This window comes from Cheilinus undulatus, linkage group 23, assembly GCF_018320785.1.
Source record: "Cheilinus undulatus linkage group 23, ASM1832078v1, whole genome shotgun sequence".
NCBI lineage: Eukaryota > Metazoa > Chordata > Actinopteri > Labriformes > Labridae > Cheilinus > Cheilinus undulatus.
This window is the reverse complement of record NC_054887.1, coordinates 9,618,754-9,641,988: the sequence shown is the minus strand read 5'-3', so window position 1 is coordinate 9,641,988 and position 23,235 is coordinate 9,618,754. Positions and strand designations below refer to the sequence as shown.

The 23,235-nt window shown below is 40.5% G+C and overlaps 1 protein-coding gene across 2 annotated transcripts in view; it reads right to left on the bottom strand.

Moving 5' to 3' along the window:
- The window catches only part of arid2 (AT rich interactive domain 2 (ARID, RFX-like)), a 77,859-nt gene that overhangs the window by 44,576 nt on the left and 10,048 nt on the right, over positions 1-23,235 (bottom strand). For both annotated transcript variants that reach the window (XM_041780596.1, XM_041780597.1), the window contains exon 4: positions 4,935-5,068. In XM_041780596.1, the coding sequence (XP_041636530.1) occupies positions 4,935-5,068 (134 nt within the window). The remainder of the gene's footprint in view (positions 1-4,934; positions 5,069-23,235) is intronic.

Below are 23,235 nucleotides of genomic sequence, written 5' to 3'. Positions count from 1 at the left end.
CATAGTCAAGTGTTTGGAAGGGCAGAATCTTTGGAAATAATCTCAAAGGGTGATTGGACAAACGTTCTGTTTGTTTCATTTGTTACAGGCCAATCAGCGTGGCAAAACATGACATAGAAAGTGCACAGCTCCAGAGTGAATTCAACAGTAACTGCTATCGTTGATAACTACTAGTGGAGCCAGTTGGTAAAATAAACCCATGTCGAAATTGGTTGGGAGGAGAGTAAAAACATCTTTTCAGCCAAGAAATGCATTAATTGCAGTTCTTTTCTCTTATTTAACAAAGACATGCCCAGGTCGGATAAAAACTACAGCTGCACAACAGGTGCAACCAAGCCAATCGCTACACCGGTGGCCATAGTTTACCGACTTGCAGTATGACTAAACCCTGCCTGTAGCTACCACCAATCCCCTTAAACCACTCTGATTGGTTGGATAAGAGACATGGAATCTGGCCAATCCATTGACTTTGCAAGGTTAGGTTAAGGTTAGGTTACATGTAACTCAAACAAATTAAACAGACCTAAAACAGGTGGATTGGCAAAGCCAACTGTAGATGGTATTTACAGCATTCCTTAATGTCTGACTCACCAATAGATAACAGGAGAAAATTGCAAGCCACAGAAAAAGTTCACTGCAGTTCCTCATGTGTCTTTTACCAACCAAGTCATGTTTTGGAGTTATTTCACTCAGCAGGCAGAGGGGTGACTGCTAATGAAAAGAGCTAGAGTCTAAAAGGCTGCAGGCTCTGAGCTAAACTGCGCTGGAGGGAAAACCAACAAGTGTTTCCTCCATCCTTTCATGACAAAACTGCTGTCAGCAAAGTCAATTATCTCTGAGAGCAGCTTGTGGTCACCATTACAACACAGAGAGGCTAATGGACAGCTTGCATTCACTGTGAGAGGGCAGGGTTGGACAGTACAGACAAGAGGTTGGCCTTGACAAGTCGCACAAAAATGTTTGGTTTGAAATATGATGTGGTTACTCAGGGGCTGTTTTTCCATCATGAAAGCAGCAGCATGCCTGAGTTTAAAGGATTATTATTCAGCACTGAGGTGTGTGTGGGCAATGTCCAAAAAGAAAAAAGGTACCAACAATTCCTGCAAACACATGCTTGATAGCCTTGGTTCAAACAGAACAGTGCTTAGCAAGGTGAAGAGTGAATCAAATGAGTCACAGGGTAATGAAAAGGATGAATGTTACTACGATAAGAAGGCTCATGAGCAAGGTAAAAAAGCAGAGCTATGATTGGGATCCACTGCCTGTTTTGTAAAACACAATATGAATAAAAACATCAGACTTTCTCTTTGGATGAAATGATAAAGATCTTCAAAAATGACATTACGTTAATAGACTAAGTGCGTCAATCGAATGAGAATCACCATGGAGATTATGTGCCAAAAGACTCAATTAAACAAGAATGAAAAGACTGAAAAAGTGGAGGATGAAAGAACAGAACAGTCTGACCAGATGTCATAAATAAAAATTGGACCTAAGGAGGAAGAAAATCTTGTTTTATCTTATATAGATATGTCTAACAGGAGATTTTGCATGAAAAGGCTCCATTTGGTTTCAACTGAAGGTGATGTAGCATGAACCAATCTAAGCATTTTTAAACGCCCAGAGGTCCAACTAAATTGAATCACAGGGCATCTTAAGGAACAGATTCCACCTTAAGATGCCCTAACTGCTCAACCTGAGTCTGCAATTAAATGTTCACAATTCAGCTTTTTAACCTGTAAGATACTGCATGGTTTAAAACAACACAACACTGTTATTTTTAGAGATGGATAGAATCGGTACCGTAGCTTTAAAAAAAACAAACAAAACAAAACAAAAAAAAAAACTCCAGCTCTTTAGTTAGTCTTTTAAGACAAGTTTATATTGGTCTTAGAGGTCCCAAAAACAGGCCTGTGAAGTTTACTGCTGAAAAAACACTCCAGTATTGAATTTTTGCATGTCTAAAAACCACCTCTGTTTCAGCCCTTCTCAGAACGAGCCGTTTCTGTTTCTGTGGCTTTAAATGGTAATTAACTGTCGGACTCTGCCCCTGACCACACCCCTCTCAGGAAATGGATGCAGCACTCCTGATGTTACAGACACTTTTATCCAAAGGTTAGGACCTGACTGGGATTTGAACCATCAATCTCCCAGTCAGTCAGTAGTCAGCATCTTAGCTGGTAGCTGAGAGGATCAGTAGAGGAGGGCAGAACTTTCCTCCAAGTGGGGGGAGGGCCAACCAAACCTGGGGGCGGGTTCTTACTCCCAATGTGAGGTCACTATGCATAAAATCTGAGAACAGCTTGTTTCAGGACACATTTTCTGAATGGTGTAGAAAGAGAGGGGGAGTGGATTTTTCTGGTATTTGAGGGGATTGTGGATAGGCCAGGGGCACATATTTGTGTTAGAAAAGCCTGAAAAGGTTATTTTTTGCATAATATGTCCCCTTTAAAGTTGGTGGTGGCCACTAGTGGCTGGCAGTAAACCAGTATCAATCCAGAATGGATTTTTGCAACACCATCATCACCAGTTTAAATGCGTGCATTCAGTTGTAGTGCCCACAGGGGGGCATAGCCGATACCATCAACTCAGTCTGAGTCCAGTCAGCAGCAAGTTTTGCTCTAGCATTTCGAGCAGCCAGGTTACTAACTGAACGTCACCCGCTTGGGCTGCTGTATTTAATTTTTAAACAGGTAAAACCTGTGTTTTTTCCCTCTCTGAGTTTGATATCTGTAATAACAGCAAAACACAGCGACTGTGCTTGCTTCGCAGAGTGTATGTTGGTCTTTCTAGGCTTTTAACACAAGCCGGGTTGCCTCTGTTTACTTTTAGCCCAGTGCTGCAGGGGTTCCGCTTAAACAACAGTCTAAAGGTGTGTTTAAACTCATGACTCGGTTAATGCAAGTCCAAGAAGCGGGCTGTGGCGTATGCATGTAAATATGTTTTCTATTTTAATTCTATGATATGATATTGTTATCGTGACAGAAAAGATGATATTAAGGCCGTACTGGCAGTGAAATCTTATGCCACCACCGGCCCTTAACAGTGTCAGGACATGTGCTTCCATGAAGAACGCCATGACAAAATGACAGCATTTGATTTATTTGTAATTTCTAATTGCAATTACGGCAGAACATCGATAAGGCAGCTGTATTGTGATCAGTCCAGAGCACTAGAAATGTGCTGCCAAACTCCCAAGGAAAAAGAAAGGGGTTTTAGGTCCTTTCAAAAACTGCTCCCTACACACTCACTTTATTTGCTCCTGCGGAGGGTCTGCCACAAAGAGTGCTGTCCAAAACCATGGAGTGCAGAGTTAGAGTTAAAATGCTCCATCAGGGAGTCTGCACTGATATGATGACTTACTGAACAAGTGTAAGTATGTCAAGGGAGACACTGTCAGTTTAAGTTTAAGTTCTAGCACCTGCACAAACTTTAATGGATCAGAATAATTATGAAAAAGATTTGTTAAGTGTTAAATGCTTAATGAATCATTAGATTGAAATACTGATTAATAGCAACAATAAAAGAAGTGTCACCCAAAATCTCTCAAAATTGTTTTAGTGAGTTTGCCAACATGATTTATGTGAGCAATGTATGCCACACAAAGTTCTGGTTTCTGAGGCAGTGAGGGGAGTTCATCCCAAAGCCTGCTGCTATATTCAAACCCTCCTATTAACGGAGGGAGTTTCATTCATGAGGTCAGACGTAGTTCACTCCATAACTGACAAGGAGTGATGAAGGAGCACTTTGAGAAAGCCCCGTAAAAAAGTGAAATGTTTGCAGGAGTAAGCATCTGTTTACTGCTGAATTTCCACTACATTTTATGTTCCCATAGTTTTGCAATGCACTAGTATTTCACACAAAACCCATGCATCTGCTCAATGTAACAAAGGTACAGCCTCATTTCGAGCCAGGAAAACCCCCGCCAAAAACTGCTGTGAGTGAAAGAGATGCAGCAGCAGGCTTGGAAATCAAAAATCATTCCAATCTGAAACTGTTTCTATATGTATGAGATTTGTGGATTCAATAAGGTGCATGAGTTCCTCTTTCCTGTTCCTAACAGCTTGAAGCACTTGCTACAATACTGTGTGAATTTAAGGGGGTGTACAGAATTTAATGTGTCATGGTCTATCCACAGTTAAAGCTCTGGCCACAGGTAGCAGAAGCAGCTGTTACAACTTCTTAAACATTGCCAACTGATTTGTTTGCCTTAAGCTTTTGGTTATTGAAAAAAGCCTCATATTGCTTAACTAGGACTTCTACTTCTGTTGACATCAGATCCAAATCAAAACAGATATGTTTTCACTACTATCAAACTCATGTCTGAGGAGAGGCTGGCTAGTAGCTCCAGCTTCATATGTGACAGACATGACAATGGCATCAATGCTCTTGGTCCTACCATTTGCAAAATACTTAGTATTTCACCCTGTATGCAAAGTCATTGCTATAAAAATCTTATTCAATACACACCTTCAGATCAGAGCAAAAACAGGCTGTGCTTGAAGAAAAACTAGCATTTTTACTATAAAGCATAGTGGATTTACTTTTGCAGACACTGGAGCTTAATGCTCCAACATATTTCCTTTCTCACTTATTTCCTACAGTTTCAACCCACTTGGAAATCCTTGGAACAAAACAGCTTTTGTTGTGGCACATTTCTATGCATATATTTGACCTGTGGGCTGGCCAGTTTCCCATGCCTCTCTCACACAGCTTTGATGAAGACAGACTCAAGTGTAATCACTTCTGCACGAGGATTAGTATTTGGGTTGGAGAGAGAGAAAAGACGGGATGACTTTGGGAGAAAATGAGAAACTGACAAGACAATGACAGAGTACACTGACAGAAAGTGAGTCTATGAACCTGATACAGATTGTACTTGTGACCAGAGAGAGAGCAGAAAGAAGCAAGAGAAACATGTCAGCTCTGCCTACCTGATACACTATGTTGCTGGTAGTTATAAGAGTTGGGAATTGCACCGATTGGAAGAGAGGTTTTGGGATTTCCCGGCTGCGCTTCTTCATCATCCTCGCCGAAGTGGTGGACTTTCTCATACTTCTCCAAGTATCTGCGGAGGAAAAAAAAGAAGAAAAGAGAAAATCAGCCAAGACTTGCTAAGTGTGAATTCATGCTCTGCTTTCTCTAGTGACTTAAGATTTTTTTTTATTTTTTATTATGCAGCCATTTTTTCTTTTCTTTTGAGAGCAAGTCTCAAAGTCATTGCAGCATTCTGACTCTGTGAAACAAACTAACAAGTGTCAGTGTTTTTGAAAATAATGTTTCTAATTACAGAAACCATTTCACTTTGAGTTGGACTTAACTGTTTTCTAGTGTCGCAAACAACATGACTGGCTGTGTTTTTCACAAACGATACATTGAAAACCACTCATAACAAAAGAGGCTCAAGTAGAAATTAAATTAGGGTCAATATAGATACCGAAGTTTATTCATCACTTCTGTTGGTCAAACATTGCCAACATTTCCAAAACAGATCAGTCAGTCCAACAGGTTACAATTTCAGCCTGGAAAAAAAATCCAATATTTGATTAAGCAGTTAGGTGAATCAGATGCCAGCATTATTGAATACAGTAAGCTAAACATTGACTTCTGATTTATGTGTATTATGCCACATAGTCAAATGTCTGATGTTTGTCAACAGGTATGACAGTGGCCAATACCAGCGTTAAACCAACACATCAGTACAGTTCAGTGGCACAGAAGCTGGAAGGACAGAAAGCTTAGGAATCTACTATTGGCCACTACGCTGAGCTGCAGCACTGGCATTTTAATGCTTCATCTCTTTAATAAAGCATGTTTAGCTACATCCCACTTTGAACTAGTTAGAGTCAGACTCATGAAAACATCATTTTCTCTTGTGCCCGACTATGAAAACAGATCATTTTGTCCAAGAGGTAGCATTACCTGTCCAATAACAAATCTCTCTTCTAAATCAGCAGTTAGGTACACTGTATGTCAGAATTAAACCGTCAAGACACAAAAAATAAACATTAGTTCATGCCTACATCATATACCAACGGCTGATATTGGTCAAAAGACACGGCAGCAGCCAAAACCGATGTTTAACTGATGCATCTGTTTCATTCATCCATTGAACTACAGCTTCATCCAAGGTAATAGCTACTGTGGCAGCAGGCATCGGATACACCAGAAAACCTCGACCGTTACGATCGGTAGCAGACCGGGAGAAGAGCAATATTTCTGTCATGAAAAGCTTTCAGTGTGAATCTTTGCTGTCGTTTTAATAGATAAATGTTGTCCAGTTCTGATATTTTATTTTTTACAGCACTGTTGCTGCGGCTAAATCCAGGCTAATCACTCCACTAGCAACCATTGTATACAACCACTCATACAACGGTTAATCCTTTCCCTCCATAACTATCATGAACTCATGCCGAAGCACGTTGGCTGAAAAGCAAAAACATCTATCCTATCATGAAAAGCTTTAAGTGTTGTTTTTATTCTTTATTTCATGCAGAAACAGGATTGAGTTCTGGTAAAATTGATGCTACACTTAGCTATATCCAAGCCATCACACTGGAGTTCAACTAATTCCCGCCCATAGCTACTGCCTTGTTCTCCCCAAATGATGGTGATTGTTCTGAACAGTGTTCAGTTTGACACAATCTAGATTGGAGTTTTTCAAGATGGATTTGCCAGATGACTGGATGGTCTGGCAAATCCATCTGCTTTGCAAGGTAATATGTGCATCCTGACTTGTGACACTAAAAAGAGTACTATCTTCAACATTTTGATGATGCTGCCATTTGGGAAATGAAGGGCAAGACAATTATCATAGCATAGGTGAGTGCTAATAAGCTGACAGTAGCTTTTAAAATTAGCATTAGCCTGTAATAGCAGGATACTTATTAGCTGCCACTATCAATCCCTCTTGTGGGCAGTATTGTTAGAAAAAGACAGTCACATCTTGCTGAAGTTAATATTTCTCAGCAGGAGTAGGAAACGTCTGTTCAGCTATGATGGTTATTAGTGGCACTTCTTCCAGCTATGTGCTGCTGCATGCTTCTAAAATAGCATGCATCATGAAAGTAGAAGGCATTTCCACTTTTAGAACCCCTTTCCTTCCTTAACGTGTGAAAGTCACCCTTGAAATGACAACAGTGGTTTAATAACCAGTGCACACACACATTATCAAGAGCAGCTTTGTTGAACTGACTCAATTCAAAAAGCTTCTTTGCAATGGATGTTGACAGCTCTGAGCAGTCTGTTGCTGCATGGCTTGGATGCATTCAGTGCAGCCGTGCTGTCATGCAGGTGTATCTGTGACAGCAGCAGTGTCATCTGTAACCTAAACATTTTGACATGCAGGAGACTCAGACTGCATGCACAGAACTCAGTCAGCTGACTGCTGATGGTGATACTGGACAGACGTTTAGTGTATTGGTCATCAAAACAAGGAAAGTCACATTTTGCACTGCACCAAACAGCACTAAAGTGGCAGAATGACCTGCTTCATCTGACATCCTGTGACGTGACGATTGCACACACCACCATCACAGTTACAAAACGATACACCATTAAGCCCTATCAGACACTCAACTTCTTAAACAATTCTCTACTGATATTACACCAATAATATCATGCATCTCTGATTAAATCCAATACTAAAAAGGCCCTGAACACTCTGAGAAACTCAGACACACCACAGCAGTAGAGCTTCAGCTTAATATGAAACATAAATCTGGTCAGGAATGTTGTTTACAGTGGAAACTGAAATGTTAAGAGCTTATTTTAATTATATGTGCATTCACTGTGAATTCCAATTTCCTACCTTAAGATTAGGGTTTCTTTCTACCTGGAAGGAGTGCCTGAAAATCTATTCTTCAATGCCTGTTTTGGCACTTAAAACCTTGGGTCGAAATGACTTCAGAACAACACGAGATAAGCAGAGAAGTACTCCTCATATTAGCCAGTTTTTCAAGCGTGTAAGCAAAAATTTCTGCACAAATTATCTACCCACACAAAAAGTGCAATGTAGATTGTCATGCATCTTCATGACTCCTTTCAAATGAAATTACAAGTGGTCCATACTGCATTTATATCACTGCCTGAGCAATGATCATCTTTATTTTGTAGAGAAATGTCTTAAACTTTTAAATGAGTCAAAAATGATATCACTGAACCACTCATTTAAATGTTTGCTTATCAGGGAGCACCAGGAAGTTAGTCACCTCTAAAACAAATACGTATAAGGGGTTATTTCAATAACAAGAAGTCTTATCAGTAACAGTCTGTAGTAGGAACTAGTGAACTGACTACAACACAAGCAGCTGTGAGCCGACATCAGGCAAACAATTCATCTTTGCCTGGAATCATTCTCACCTTCAAGAGGGGTTTAAGTTTTAAAAAATTACCCATGAGCACACAACAAATACTAATTCAAGCTTTCCTGTATCAGATGACATCTTATGATAATGCTGACAAACCTGCCAGACAAACAAAAACACTCACACGCGCTGCAAAATACCTCAGCAGTGATAGCGTGGTGAACCCAGCCTGCGCGGCCGTGAGTCACCGAGCCGAGCGCCCGCTTCTGAATGAGGCCCCGCTTGTTCATCGTGGCCAAGGTAATCCCCCGTCCGCTGGCTGCCGGGTGACACGCTGGACTATAAATACACTCAGCCTTCATTTGTAGAGTGAGTGAGAAAGACAGGGAGAGGGAGGGAAGGAGTGTGAGAGAGAGAGAGAGCAGGAGAGATAGGCCCCTAGTCCCCGACTGCAGCGTCATCAACCGCTGTCTGGGTACAGGCGAGGAAAAGGCTGAGGGTAAAGACGGGTGGGGGCATGATGAGAAGAGAGCAGGAGGGAGGGGGGTAAACTGCAGCTGCTCATGTCTCCGCTTCCCTTTTTTTCAAACATGCACGATAAGAGGAACATCAATCCCCTCCCACTTGCCACAGGGCGAGTAGAAACCACAGGGTTTTATCATTTTACTACAACCGTTTAGGGAAATGTACACTGTCAACGAGGCATAGTTTTCCCTCCAAAATAAGAACAAAAGGTGAGAAACAAACAAGGAATGTAGGCTGATAACCAGAAAGAAGGCACTGCAAACAGCCAGTGTCATGATTATCATGTTATTTACGGTCTTCCATGCAGATACTCTGGGCTTCAATTACTCCCTGCAAATGCCCTCATATGTGTGTCAGTGTGTTTGAGTTGATTGCCCCCTGCTGGACTTGGACAAAGACATGCAAACACACCCAAACAGAAATGTTTGCTGGGGTTTAATGGAACCGGCTGTCCGACACAAGCGAAGAACGGTTTGCTTTGTAAATAGCCAAAGGACTGTTTACAGAGGGCAGAGCCAAATAAGAAAATACAGTGCTGTGACAAAGCATTTGCCCCCTTCCTGATTTCTTTGTCACACTTAAATGTTCCAGATAATCAAACACTTTTAATACTACACAAAGATAACCCAAGGTAATACAAACTGTAGTTTTTAAATGATGATTTCATTTATTTAGTGAAAAAGCCATCCAAACCTACCTGGCCCTATGTGAGATTACAAAGCCATTTCTGAGGCTTTGGGACTCCAGTGAAGCAAAGTGAGAGCCATTATCCACAAATGAAGATAATTTGGATCAGTGGTGAACTTTCCCATCCAAACCTTCCTGGCCCATTGTGGAAAAAGTAATTTACTACAAAGCCATTTCTAACCCGCGTTCCAAATTATTAGGGAAATTATGTTTTGTCTCTGATTTTCCTTAATTTTACCTGCCCAGGGACTACAGATGGAAATTAGCTAGCAAGCTAGATCTGGTACCAAGCATCTTTTTTTTTTTCTTTTGAGACTGTGATTTTGTACACTGTCCCTGACACAAAAACTAAATAAACTAAACTAAACTAAACAGTTAATGCAAATGACAGCCAGTATAGTTTTAAGTCATCAACTGTTAGAGCATAATTCAAATTTTATTGAACAAACCATCCAATCATCACTTTTTTTTCCCCAAAAATGAAAAAAACTCAAAATGCACTTGGTTGTAAAGAACTGAAAATGGTAATTTGTTGAATTTGAATTATAAGGAGGTCATAACTACTAAAATCAAATGGCATTTCAATCGAACACATCTTAGGCCGGCCACACATTAGACGGTTTTTTAATCTGAAACTATTTAAAAACCGTGAGAGACCACAGACTTCAGGATAATTTGCAAAGATTTTTCGTCTTTAATCCTCTGAACGCACACACTAGACGACTCAGCCAGACTGTCAGATCACTGGAGACCACACACCTGCCGACCTGCCTAGGACCTCACGTGATCACTTGACTTCAGAAAAAAAAACAAAAAACACAGATGTCTGTCGATACTGTCTTGCGGTCTCTCCACAACAGGCTGCCCTGGCGTGTGTTACAGGTACAGCAACAATCATAAAACAAGGGAAAGACTCAGGACGAAATCCTGGCTGGAATTAAGGCACCGTTGTTTATGGTTGTGAGCGGGGAAAGTACATACAGGGTCCACCATTAACGGTTGCCCGAATGCCGGGGGCAACTTGAAAAAGCTGACAGGCAAGCAAAACTTGTAAGGACTTGCCCGATCAGGCAAACACGACTCTGGGCCTTTCTATTTATTAATTTTATTATTTTCTTCTCTCATTTCTGTATCAACGGAGGCCCCGAGGAGCAAGATGCAGTGTGTCGCTGCCTCCATTGGCTGAGCGAGTCTGCTGATGTACAGACAGCTGCATAAAACTTTCACTAAAAACCTTTATGAAGGTAAACACTGTCATCAGTAAAGATTCATGGTAAGTCACATCAATAAATCTGTTACCCACATAAAGAACACAGACTTTAACTTCCAAATTTAAATGTTTATTATTTTAAATCTGGGACTGTCCCCTCGACGGAGGAGTGTGTGTAAGAGAAAACAGCAGAGGAAGTCCGCCGGTGGTGCATCTCTTCAGTAAGCTCATTCATTGAGGTGTGCTGTCGTGTTTAATCTAAAGCTTCCCATTTCCTCATTTTAACATTTTCTCCAGCCACATCCTGCCGATGCTCTCTCACAACTAGATCTTATGACAAATATGCCAATGCGCGTCATCAATGAGCATAACACACGGATCACACATGGAGATAACATCATATCTAGTGAAATTTGTCCAAATCTGGGTGTTTTATTTGATCTTTAATGCACTAATGATCATAAATATTGTCAAAAGAGCAGAAATATAAAACCATAGCTCCAAAATGAGGCCGAGTTAAACGATGTGTCTGGAGAGCTGCAGGTGTGAGGCAGGGCTGGTTTTAGTCATTTGGAGGCCCAGGGCAAAGACCAAAATGAGGCCTCTCCCCCTTTAACTAAAGAATAAATAATGAGTGGAAAAAAATTGAAAGCATCTCTTTTATGTTAATAAAGTCACAGAACTCCAGTAAATGCCCCAGTGTGAGATATAAATACCCAAAAAGCCAACTATCAGTCAGCATTTTCTTTGAAAAGCATCTCAGAGCTCAAACTCAGCACATCCTTATATCTTAAATCTTTAGGCCAGGGGGAACTTTCATAAAGCTAGTGTTGGGCCAAAGACTGGTATGATCACTTTTCAGGGAATGAAAAGTTTATAATTTATAAAAATGATATAAATATGATTCATAAAAACAAATCAAAATCATGAAAAATTGAGATACAAGGTTATAGCCTGATGTCAGTGATAAGTAAATTAAATATATGCTCACCATCAGTGACATATTGGTTCTTCTGACTCTATACAGACATTTGTATCCCATTTAACCTCATAATTATCTACCAATCCACTGTTTTTTTTATTTCAACTACAGATTATCTGATCTATTTACCTTACATTCCCGGTTTGTATTGTGGCTTTCACTAAAGTATTTTTTAGACAATGTGGCTCTTTGGTAGAATAAGGTTGAGTACCACTGGTCTGTCACACTTACAGGGTGGAACTGTGAAACAGCACTTTAAAGGGGCACTATGTAGTTTTGGGGGAAGACATTTTTAATCAAACAAGAAAAATCTTAATTGATTGATTTTCATGTGTCGGCAAAATTAAATAAAAACAGAAGAAAAGCACCATTTTACACTTTATGTAGCAGACCCTGCCACCTCTCTAGTGTCAGTGTTTTGCTGACCTTATTTTCCTCTGAGAATAGTTGGTTTCATCAGTTACGAAGTTTCATCAGTTACTGTATTGTAAATATGAAATTCCTGAGTTTGAATTTCTTCAGAAAACAACCTGGTGCAGCCTTCACATTGCACTGATCTGTACAAAGTTAAATATAATTTTCAGTGGGTTAACACATAGCTAATAAATACAGTTTTCTTAAGAAAGAAGTGTTGCGTACTGCTTTCCACAGTTGACAGGCAATGGATTTTAGTTCTAAGTATTTTGTGAGCAAAATGTATGCAGCACTCGACAGCCAGAAAAAGTACCTCCTGGACAGGGCAAGTAGCAATTTAGATGGGGCAAGTAGATTTGGGAAGCACTTGCCCTGAAGGGCAAGTGGGCAAAAACCTTAACGTCGAATCCTGTACGTATGATTCCTCTGGTGATGCTCCCCGGTGTGCTTGCTCTTATTGGTTGTTGTGGGTACTCCGTCAGCAGCACTACGACCAAGAATTGTAAATATCAGACATGTTTGATATTTACGATTCTGGGTTTGGTAGGCTACGACACGATTTGGAGCAGTAAATGAATCGTGTTGACACCACACACATGCAGACTACTCAGACAAATAATCGTTTGCGACGAGGCTCCAGTCTTTATACGCCCCCAGGATCGCCAGGGGAGGCAAATCTTGCCTCAAATTGGGCTTAAAATCCTGTAGTGTGTGGCCGGCCTTAAAAGGCCAAGTTACATGTTAACCTGAGACCCTTTCTCTGATATATAAGCCTCAAAAATGGCTTTGTAACCAACTACTTCATCACACAGGACCACATAGATTTGGATTGCTTTTTTCCCTTAATGAATGAAATCATTTACACACTGTGTCTGGTATTTACTCAGGTTATCTTTGTGTGATATTTTAACGTATTTAAAGATCTGGAAAAAAAAAAGAGTTTGACAAGTATGCAAAAAAATAAGCAATCAGAAATGGAGTGAATATTTTTTACAGCACTGTAGTTAAAAAGTCAGACCATTCACAGAAGGCTAAGCAAACTTGAAGCTACCATATAGTGTGGTAAAAAGCTTCATGGTTAATAAAAGATGACCCTGTGTCCTATAATGGTATTCCTGTGACTCAAGTAAGTGTAAAAGAGGAGTCAAGTGCACACAGAGAGGTCAGCATGAAATATAAAGTTATGCTCAAACAAGTAAGGTCCTTCATGATTTGAAGCATTTCTGTTGCAGTTATCAGCCAGTTAATATCAACACTGTGGTATTTTGGTTGCTTGGTAGTATTTCCTGGGTTATACCAGGCTATATGCAGCAGAAGTAAGCACCGCTCACGTGACACTTGTTGAGATGCTTTCCTTGGACCCAGTTGGCCTTTTGAATGATTGCTTGACAGTGGAGATACACAGTATCCTAGGAAATATACTAGCTAATCACTCATGTATACTTTACCTTGGAGTCTGAGGGGGAAAATGGTCAAATAAAATTAACTGTCCAGACTTTAATTAGCCGTTTTCTATGGTGTAATCCAGAAAAACCTCCAGTCTGGGTTGTGAGTCCTTTTAAGGGCCGTGTGGTGCAAAACATCAGTTCACTTGTTCATATATTTTTTGCTAGATCTCTGAAATGCCTACATTTGTGAGGATATACTTCTTCAGTGAACAAAAAGGAAAAACAAGACACTGCTATTAACTTCACATAAGAAGGGGTGTAACTCATGTATATTGTCCCAAATGTTATTGTTTGCTGCATGGAGTTGTATGACTGAGTGGAGGGAAAGGCAATCACACATGGCGGTAACCACACCAGCTTTGGACAATGACCACCTTCTGTGAGGCCTTCGGTGCAATGTCGGGTCAATTTCCTCAATCTACCAGCCACAGTGGCAGGTAAAAGTAGCATAACAGAGCAATTTGTGACAGAACAAAGAAGACTGATTCCTGGTTTTCTGCTCATTTTGCTCTGACTTTAAAAGCTGAGCCAGGCAACCCTACACGCTCACTAAACCAAAGAGCCCCACAGTGTGTTTGACAATGTCGAACACGTAACATCATGCTGTTCATTTAGCGGATTGCTCAGGCTGCTCCTGCAGTGCAGGCAATGTAGATAAAACAGCAAACAGGTAAAGGGTTAAAAGAGAGTATATCTGCACCCAAAATAAAGTGGTTTAACAACAACTGCAAGGCTACATTTACCACTGCAGATTAGAGTCTAATATGTGATACTAATTATATTCATTGTTTCATGGGTCGCCATCGACTGATAAATGCAAACAAAATGATGTGATAGAAAAAGACAGAAAAATGTTTTATACAAATGATTCATACCCATTAAAACATAAATACATTACCAGATCACATCTCCATAGCATTTACACACCACCACAGCGCTGCCTCCCTTTTCACTGACACACAGTGATTGAATATTTTCTGATGATCTGATAACATGTATTTTGTGGCTGTCACAGATCTGTACAGAGCTGTACGGATCACAGCTCAACTGCCACGAAATAATAGCACATGGAGGCAGGCATTCCTGTGCCTGTGCATCAGTTTACTAACCTGACACACCAGATGGATTTGTTTCACACACCGATCTGGGAAACCTTTGATATACAACGTTTGGGAAAGGGCAGAACCTTTGAAAATAACTAGAAGGGTGATTGGATGAATGTTCTGTCTGTCACGTCTTTACAGGCCAATGAGAGCAATACAATACGTTACATCATCGCCACTACCAAGGTGAATGTGCGCAGCTACTGAGGAATAAACTCCATATAGAACTGCAGAACACGAACCATGGCGACTACAGACATGTCAGTACACGACTTTTGTAATTTTTTAAAGGAAACCAACTCACTGCTGTTCTTTGTTCTTCTTTAAACGAAGAAATTACATCAAGTTCTGATAAAACCGGCACTTTAGCAGCATACACGCTAATGTCTTCCACCATCACGGCACCTGCCTCTTGATGTTGCTTGCTTACGCCCTGACTCCGCCACGCCCGAAAGTACTGGCCCTTGACGCTGATTGGTCTTGTCACTTTCTAACCGGGCCTAAACGGCTCAGACGGGAGGTTTGCAATATGGATTCGTGTAATATAAGTGTAATAGTTGTTTCAGAGTGGGTGCATGGCTGCAACATAACTGCTGTGGCATGGCTACATTTTCATTTTGGTGTGCATGTTTAAAATTTAAGCATTTCCAACTGCCTGCACGAGCGCTACGTCTCACTCACCAGGGATTTAGAGCAGCCTTTTCCAAACTTTATCCTGATGATCCACTTTTTAGAAGATAAAAACTATCCTGACCCAACAACTTTGCTTTCCGTACATTACTGCTAATCAAGTCTGCCTTCTGCACCTTCAGGGCTGGTTAGTTGAGACGATAACTGGTGCTAGCTTTGACAATATTAATTCCAATCTGGTCCTAACCTGGAGCTTTCTGTTTCATAAGCCTAGAAGGGGTCACTTTACCTCTGATACATAGGCTTTAATTACATGCTCGGCCACTTGGGCCATCAGTGGCTGTCTGGTCTGGAACAATAAGTTTCTTTGTTTTTTGTTTTTTTTAATAAGGCAAGCATTCGTGATTGTGACTTTGGCTCTTTTGCCATCCAGTGGCTGGCAGAGCCTTGTTTTGTGTTTTAAAAAATCCTTCACATCCCCCTTGGGGTTCCAACCCAGACTTTGGGAAAAAAGCGATTTAGAGAACAGAAGTCTTACCCATTTTTTTCCCACGGGTCTCTCAGGTAGAAATATGATAAATAGGGAGCCATATTTACCTTGTTTTAGCCGATAAGCAAGTCCACAAGCATGGACAAAGCCACAAGCCAAAACACATCTAATAGAGCTGTTCTCTAAACTTTGATAGTTGCTGGAGTTAGAATGTGTCACAAGAAAGATAAACACTGCACGGTTCCACTTTTCAAGGTAAAAGCCTGACTTTGCATTAATGGGAAAAACACCTCTTTGACAGAATATTTTGATTCTGTTTTGTTCCCAGCTCAGTTATGCAATGCATCAAGACACTTGCAGAGGAGTTTAGGTAACACTAGACAAGAGCTGTGACAGTGGCTGCTGAGTAAGCAGCCAACATGCTCCTAGTATGAAAACCGTGATTGCGTGAGCCCAAGCAGACGTGTGCTGCAGCCGTCATGCAGCCAACACGCACCCAGTCAACCATGATTGCCTCCCTGCACAGCTCTGACATACAGAGAAAAACCCACAGCCATCCATACATTTAAAAAAGTCATATATATTTGCCTTGTTCAGTATAAAAATTCAGTCCACTAAAATTTAGTTGCCAAACAGATAAGCAACCCAATTATGTGCTTGACAGGTATTAATTTCAGACCTTGTATCAAACTGTTGAAAATTCTGACAACTTTAGAAGCAGGTGACCTAAATATAAACCCTCCCTAATACAAAGACTAATCCTGAACTCAATGCTAGTTTTATCATCTGTCACCTAGACTAGCCAGGAGTCTCTGACTATCCCCCCAAAACTAATTACTAATCATGGCACTACCTCGTCATTAGCATCTGGTCCTGCCTGTGTGTGAGTTTACCTTTATTTTTTAATTGTGCATAATTCTAACAGCTTTGCAGATGGTGCAGGTACTAAAAACATTAAATTGTGTTTCAATTTTATGTGAAAATCAGGACATTGTGAATTCTCATGGGGTGTTAAAAGATCTTTTCTTTCTGGTCGTATCCCCAGGCCCAATACTAGTATTTCAGATTGATGCTTATTATCATTAAAGACAGTGTGGAGGTAATTATACTTGTGTCAGCAACAAAGATATCTGGATATCAACAAGCTCCCAGTCCAAACACAAGTCTTTTTGCTGCAATGTCTGAAACACACTCTATAGCTTCCTAAAAGCAGAAAACTAATCTGTAGTACTTGGAATAGACTTATATTCAGAGAAGACCCAGTTATGTGTAAAATCCACTTACCAAGTAGAGCCATTCAACTTCTAATGAAGAGCTGATGCCCCTAAAACACCCAGAGCAAACATTTGAAACACATCATGTGTCTAATGAAGTGGAAAAGCTCAATCTTAGGTTCAATGTCAAGTACAAGACACATCAGTCCATCTGCTAGTTAGCATGGAGACTGAGAGAAAGAGATTAGGCTATCAGTGGTGGCCAACAGTGCTGGAGGGCAGGTCAAATTACACACAGGCAAAAAACAAAGTCTCAAGAGCCTTCAGATGGCATTTGTGATAGCAACTCCACTGCTCTTTTATTATGCTGTTCAAAAGAAGCAGGGACAGACAGTCCACTCTGCATGGCCTCTTCTTGATCCACAACCCCTCGTCATCTGAGCATCTCTACAGTCTGAGCAGCAGTTCAGATGAGGCGGGGGAATACAAACACGGCTAATGCAAGCCAGATCAAAGGCCACCTCATCCAGATGTTTCAGATGAGCGGGAGAGTCTATCGACAGAGACAGGAAGCAGAGCAGGACCAACAAGCATGATAGTACCAAGAATAATCTCATAACCAGGTGTGAAGATTTACACCAGCCAACAGGAAAAGTTGGATAGATAAAAAGCGGGGCTATAGTATAATCATCCTGGGTGTTATCAGCAGAATAAAAATCCCATTTTATCCTTATTGAAATGCCTGATGTCGTCTATGAACTGCAATTTTTTTAAAAGACTTGTAAAGAGACTCACGTCTGACACCCGCTTGCATCTATAAATACATTAGTCACAGGCTGTAAGATTTCACAAAGATTGAGTATCTTTCTGTGTCACTTCTGAAGAAAAAACTACAAACAGATTCATGTTGAGATTATTTTCCACTCTGCTACTGGTGGAAACTTAACAGAAAAACTGAACAGCAACTTTCATCTCTCTGTGTTCAAGGGTTAGTAAAGTCTGTCTCGTGGGACTGAACTCTTACTGGTTGCTGGGTTAGCATTCATAGCTAGCAGGCGTTCCCTTTTGAAAACTCTCACTGCAACCACAACACCACCACCCTGGTCCAGACAGCAAGCAAACATCCATTTATCTTGTCATATTTAGTTAGGACTCCCATACAGCAACATTTGTGTGCCATGCCTTGTCATTCACCTTCATGTTTACCAGCCACCAAGTTCGATAACATTGGAGAGTGCTTGTCTACTATCAAACTTGACTTTCTACATGTGCCAAAAACACAAATTTCTTGTCATATTACATATCTGGCTGTAACAGACCATAAAGATGAGACAAAAACTGACTGAAGACAACTCCAGACAGGTGAGTTTGCTGACCATTTCAACCCACAGAAATGTATAAATTACGGCTGTCAAAAGATTAAAATTTCTAACCCTGATTAATTTCAGGATTTCTGTAGTTAATTGTGATTAATTGCACCCAACTAATAATCACATTTAAAAATTCCTCTGTTTTGCATTTTAAATTGTTCTTGTGCCTTTTTTGATTTTTCCATCTTCTTATAAACTAAAGTATAAAAGACTTCCTGTTTGGATGCAGACCTGCTTCTAAAGATCTTATCTTATGTTTTCTTTTTGGCTTTTTATGCCTTTATTCAGAGAGGAAGACAGTGGACAGAGTATGGAACAGGGATGAGAGTCGAGTAGAGACATGCTGGGGAAAGCACAGGCCAGACTTAAACCCGGGCCACCTACATACATGGGGTTTGCCTTAGAACACTAGGCCATCTGGGCCCTGCAGACCTGCCTTTATAGGTAGATCAGAGAATATGACAAGACCTTAACCACAGAAAAAGGAACTTGTTCTGGATCTTAAAGGAAAGGGGAAACAGTAAAGAGGTAAATGTTTGATGACTTCTGACTCGTCCACTGAGCTGTCTGAGTTTTTAAAATGAAATGAGACATTAAGGTGCAGTGGTGGACTTATTTTACATCACCACTGCAGGGAGACTTTTGCAGACTTAGCCAAAGTGTGCTGAAAGGGACTTTAAAGCATGCGATTAAAAAATTAGTGCACTAATTGTGAACTGTAATTAATTGTGATAAACTTGATTAATCTTGACTGCCCTAGGCTACAATCATTTAAAAAGGAGGGCATTTACATGCAAAAATACAATTATAATCTGATTTCCAGAGTTACCCTACTACTTGAGTAGTCATGTAAAACACAATCTGATAGTCTTCATCAGATAAAGGCCAATATGAGATAATAAAATCCAATAAACACACCTAGATTTCTGCCTAATAATCTGGAGAGTCCACGCAAGTAAACAGAGGCAAATATGGTGAGTTGCAGCTTTTTTGGACCGAGGTTGAAAAGAATTTCATGCTCAGTGAAATGAATGATATGAATGTCTCTTTGATGGGAGGAAAAATGTAAACAGTAAAATAGTGTCTATGAAAATGGCCAGGGTGAGATTTACAAGTGTAGAACAGATTGGCGCAGCTGGAAATCACCAAGACTGATTCTGAAAGTCTCTCTCAATTCTGAAAGAGGAATCCTTGAAAACAACTCTTGCTCCCAATGTGCATGCAACATGCACATTGCTGTGTTAGTAGAAGAAGAACAGATATGATACAAAGGTAGGCTTTCTGATTAAAGAACGTGTTGCCTATTGTGGTCATACAGAGAAAACACAAAAAAAGGGGAGCACTATTAAGCATGTTTTGCATGTGTAGTAGGTTCCATCTAACCACAGCTGACTGTACAGCCTTGACCAACTTTAGTGCCAAAAGAAGGGAAGCTTTTAAAAAACAACTACTTCTTCTGAAAACAAAACAAAAAACTACTTTGTGGTGTTTCATGGTGTTCTGGTGCATTAGCACCACAATCGGCATCTTGCTGAAGTTTGAGTTTTCTGTCTTGTACTTGCAGGAAGAAAGGGAACTATTGGCATAACCATGTAAACGAGGTTTAAACAGAAGAAGGATTTTTATAAGTGCATGCTAATACGAACCTGGTTAGTCTCATTTCATTCAGGAATGCTCTCTTTATACATTTAACCATTTTACTGCATAATGGATATACCATTTTACTTGGCATTGAAGGCTGTGCTCAATAGAAGCTCTTTAGGTTAGTCAAGCAGCATGCTTTGACTTTACAGGAGCACAGAAACCTCCAAATGGATAGATACATTCATGGCAATGCTTATTAAATATAATAAAGCTAGCTCAAGAGCAATTTATCCATAGTAGCATGAATTGAATGAGGGTGCAGCAAGCTTTATGCTATAAAGGAGGAGGCTAGGTTGGAGGAGGTTAGGCTTTGCCAGCAGCAGCAGTGTGGTGCATTAGCATTGATGCAAGCAGGGATTAGTGATAAGTATGTCATATTTACATACTTCACTGTGTTGAGAGAAAGAGCTGTGATTGGCTCTGGGAGCTGGGAAGCAAAAAATTGGGATCAGTTGAATGTCAGCTGATCACAGCTGGGCATAGGACTACAGTGTCCTGCATGAACAAACTCTAGGCTTTAATTAGTCAGCACACTCATTGGCAAACCTATATTATGTATTATTTATTTGAGGACTTAAACTACCTCAAGTATTTCCAAAAGTTTCCACAGGCCAACAAATCTTTGTGCTTTCTTGATTTAACTGGACATGTCCATTTCACCGCTAAAGACCTTATGCATTCATACTGTGTCCCACACTCAGGAGTAATTCAGTCACTTTTTAGTCTATCTCTGCAATTCTGCAGCACAAACCATATTCCATCTCTGGAGCATGCCAAAAGCACCACTTTGCTCTGCATGAGAGCAATCAGTCAATTTCAAAATACAGGACAATGCATGGACTTGCAACTGTGAATCTCATTCGTATATCAAGATAATGTCCCAAATGATGGCACAAGCCACAGTCATCAGTCACTCAAGGGGACAACACACTATTTACAAGAGAAATTCATTTATAACGTAGAAAACAACAGGATATTATCTGACACTTACTACACATCCTCTCCAGATATTACAACCCTTTAAATTTCCTAATGTATGCACCCAAAGCTTCCATATGAACCGTTTGGGCCTGGTTAGAAAGTGACAGGACCAATCAGCAACGAAGGGCAGTACTTTCAGGCGCAGCAGAGTCGTGACATAAACAAGCAGCAAGAGCTGGTGCAGTTATGGAGGAAGAGATTAGCGTGGATGCTGCTAAAGTGCCAGTTTTATCAGAACTTAACATTTCTTCGTTAAAAGAAGAACAAAGAATAGCAGTGAGTTGTTTTCTTTTCAAAAACAACAAAAGTCGAGTACTTACATGTCTATAGTTGCCATGTTTCGCATTATTCCTCAGTAGCTGCGCACGCGCAGCTCAATAGCAGCCTCTGCCTCTTCTCAAATGTTTCCTATTGAAGCTTTCCTAGATGGATGTGAGGAACAAATCCATCTGGCGTGTTAGGTTAGTTATTTTGGGATCTCGCAATTCCTGCATAAACTCAGCAAAAAAGACATGGAGTATGTGGAATTTTTGGGAGACTTGGCATGTTTTCGGAACTCTGGTGTTATGTCAAAAACTGCTGCATAAGGAAGTGGAACTGCTACTGGAAGCTGCTGTCCTGTTGCTGTATCTCATTCATGTTTTGGGCCACTTACTTGGGATAGACTTTGATTACTTTCTGCTATCGACTGGGTTTTCTAGCTGAGAGCTAATTTTTGTCACAACATAGCTACATCACATTTCAGTCTTTGATTGAGAAACTTCTCTAGAATTGTTTGGCACAGAGACCAGAGAGGCGCTGGATATGTCTAAGCTTCTGGACAATATTTTTACATTTTCTACCATTAATCATAATGTACTTGCAGCTGGCTGGAAAAGGAGGAAAAAGTGTGCCATACCATTTGCATGACTTCTAAATTACAGTCTAATTGCTGGGGTTATGGGAATTGGGGGCCCTTAAAGTGGCCTCACAAGCAAGTAACAGTTGAGGAACAAAGTCAGCAATGACAGGGGATTAATATCAAAGCGTGAAATATTCAAATATAGACTGGAATGAGTAAATCTGATCGCACCTGCTCCTCTAAACCACAGACAGTTAGGGTGACAAATGACGGTGTAGTGTAATAATTTTGCTGTGCAGGAAACGGCATGTTCAACTGGTGAAGAGGCAGATTATTTTGAGGAGGAATCAGCAGAAACAGGTATATTTAAGAGCTGGTTTATGTTTCTGTAATCACTGTGGACAGCAAAACTTAAAGTCTATCTTGCTTAGTATACAGCATGAGTCAAAAGGAAGAAATTGATCTGGATTACATTGGCACAACCAGCCCTGATGCATCAAAAATTCTTAAACAGATCATTAATCATAAAAATAAAGCTTTGGGTGTAGATTCTTTTCATCCTATCCTTTCTTTGAAGTATTTCAAACCATGTGTCCAAACTTTATCACAAAAACAGATAAAAAATTTGAGCTAACACAGAATTAAGTAAGCAGTTCCTACATGTCGGTGCCTCTCGGGCCTTATTTCCTCCCAGCGGGGATGCAGCAGAGAGGTCAAACTGAGGTTGAACAAGGGTATCTGTCACCTGACTTGGCGTCTGTGTTCAGAGAGCTGCAGTTTGGGAAAAAGAGTCACCCACTGGCTGCAGCCAAACACCAGAGGCCTTATTTCCAAACTCCTTTCATTCACTCTCAAATTACAGTGTCTATCTCCAGACGGTGTGGATGGTGTTTGGTGGAAAATCTGCTCTCCTCTGGCCTCATGAGGAAACAAGAGTTTCACACAAACCACTCCCAAATCATATGAAACGACTAATGGAAGAGGAAAAGCGTGGAGATGTGAGGCAGTTATTGACTGGGAATCATCCAAATCAGTGTAGCCACAGGGAAACTGCTTAGTGACTAACCCAATCTACTGGAACATAGTGCACAGATGTAGCACATAAATCTATGCTGCATTAAGGAACAGAATCTGCTTGATTATTATATTCAAGAAATTTCCTTCAGTCTTTTAACATTCTTGACATGGCTTTTTTCATGTTCATGATCTCTATTGGCAAAATCTTCCTGTACCAGGGTCTGAAATTGTCACCTGCCATCTGCAAAATGTTGTGTTTTTGTTCATCCTGTCGGCCACAGTGGTGGAAAAATACAAGAAGCGCAAGAGAGTGATGTGACACAGAAAACAATATAAACTGAACCAGTCTTCTGCTGCTTGGTTGGTTAAGACG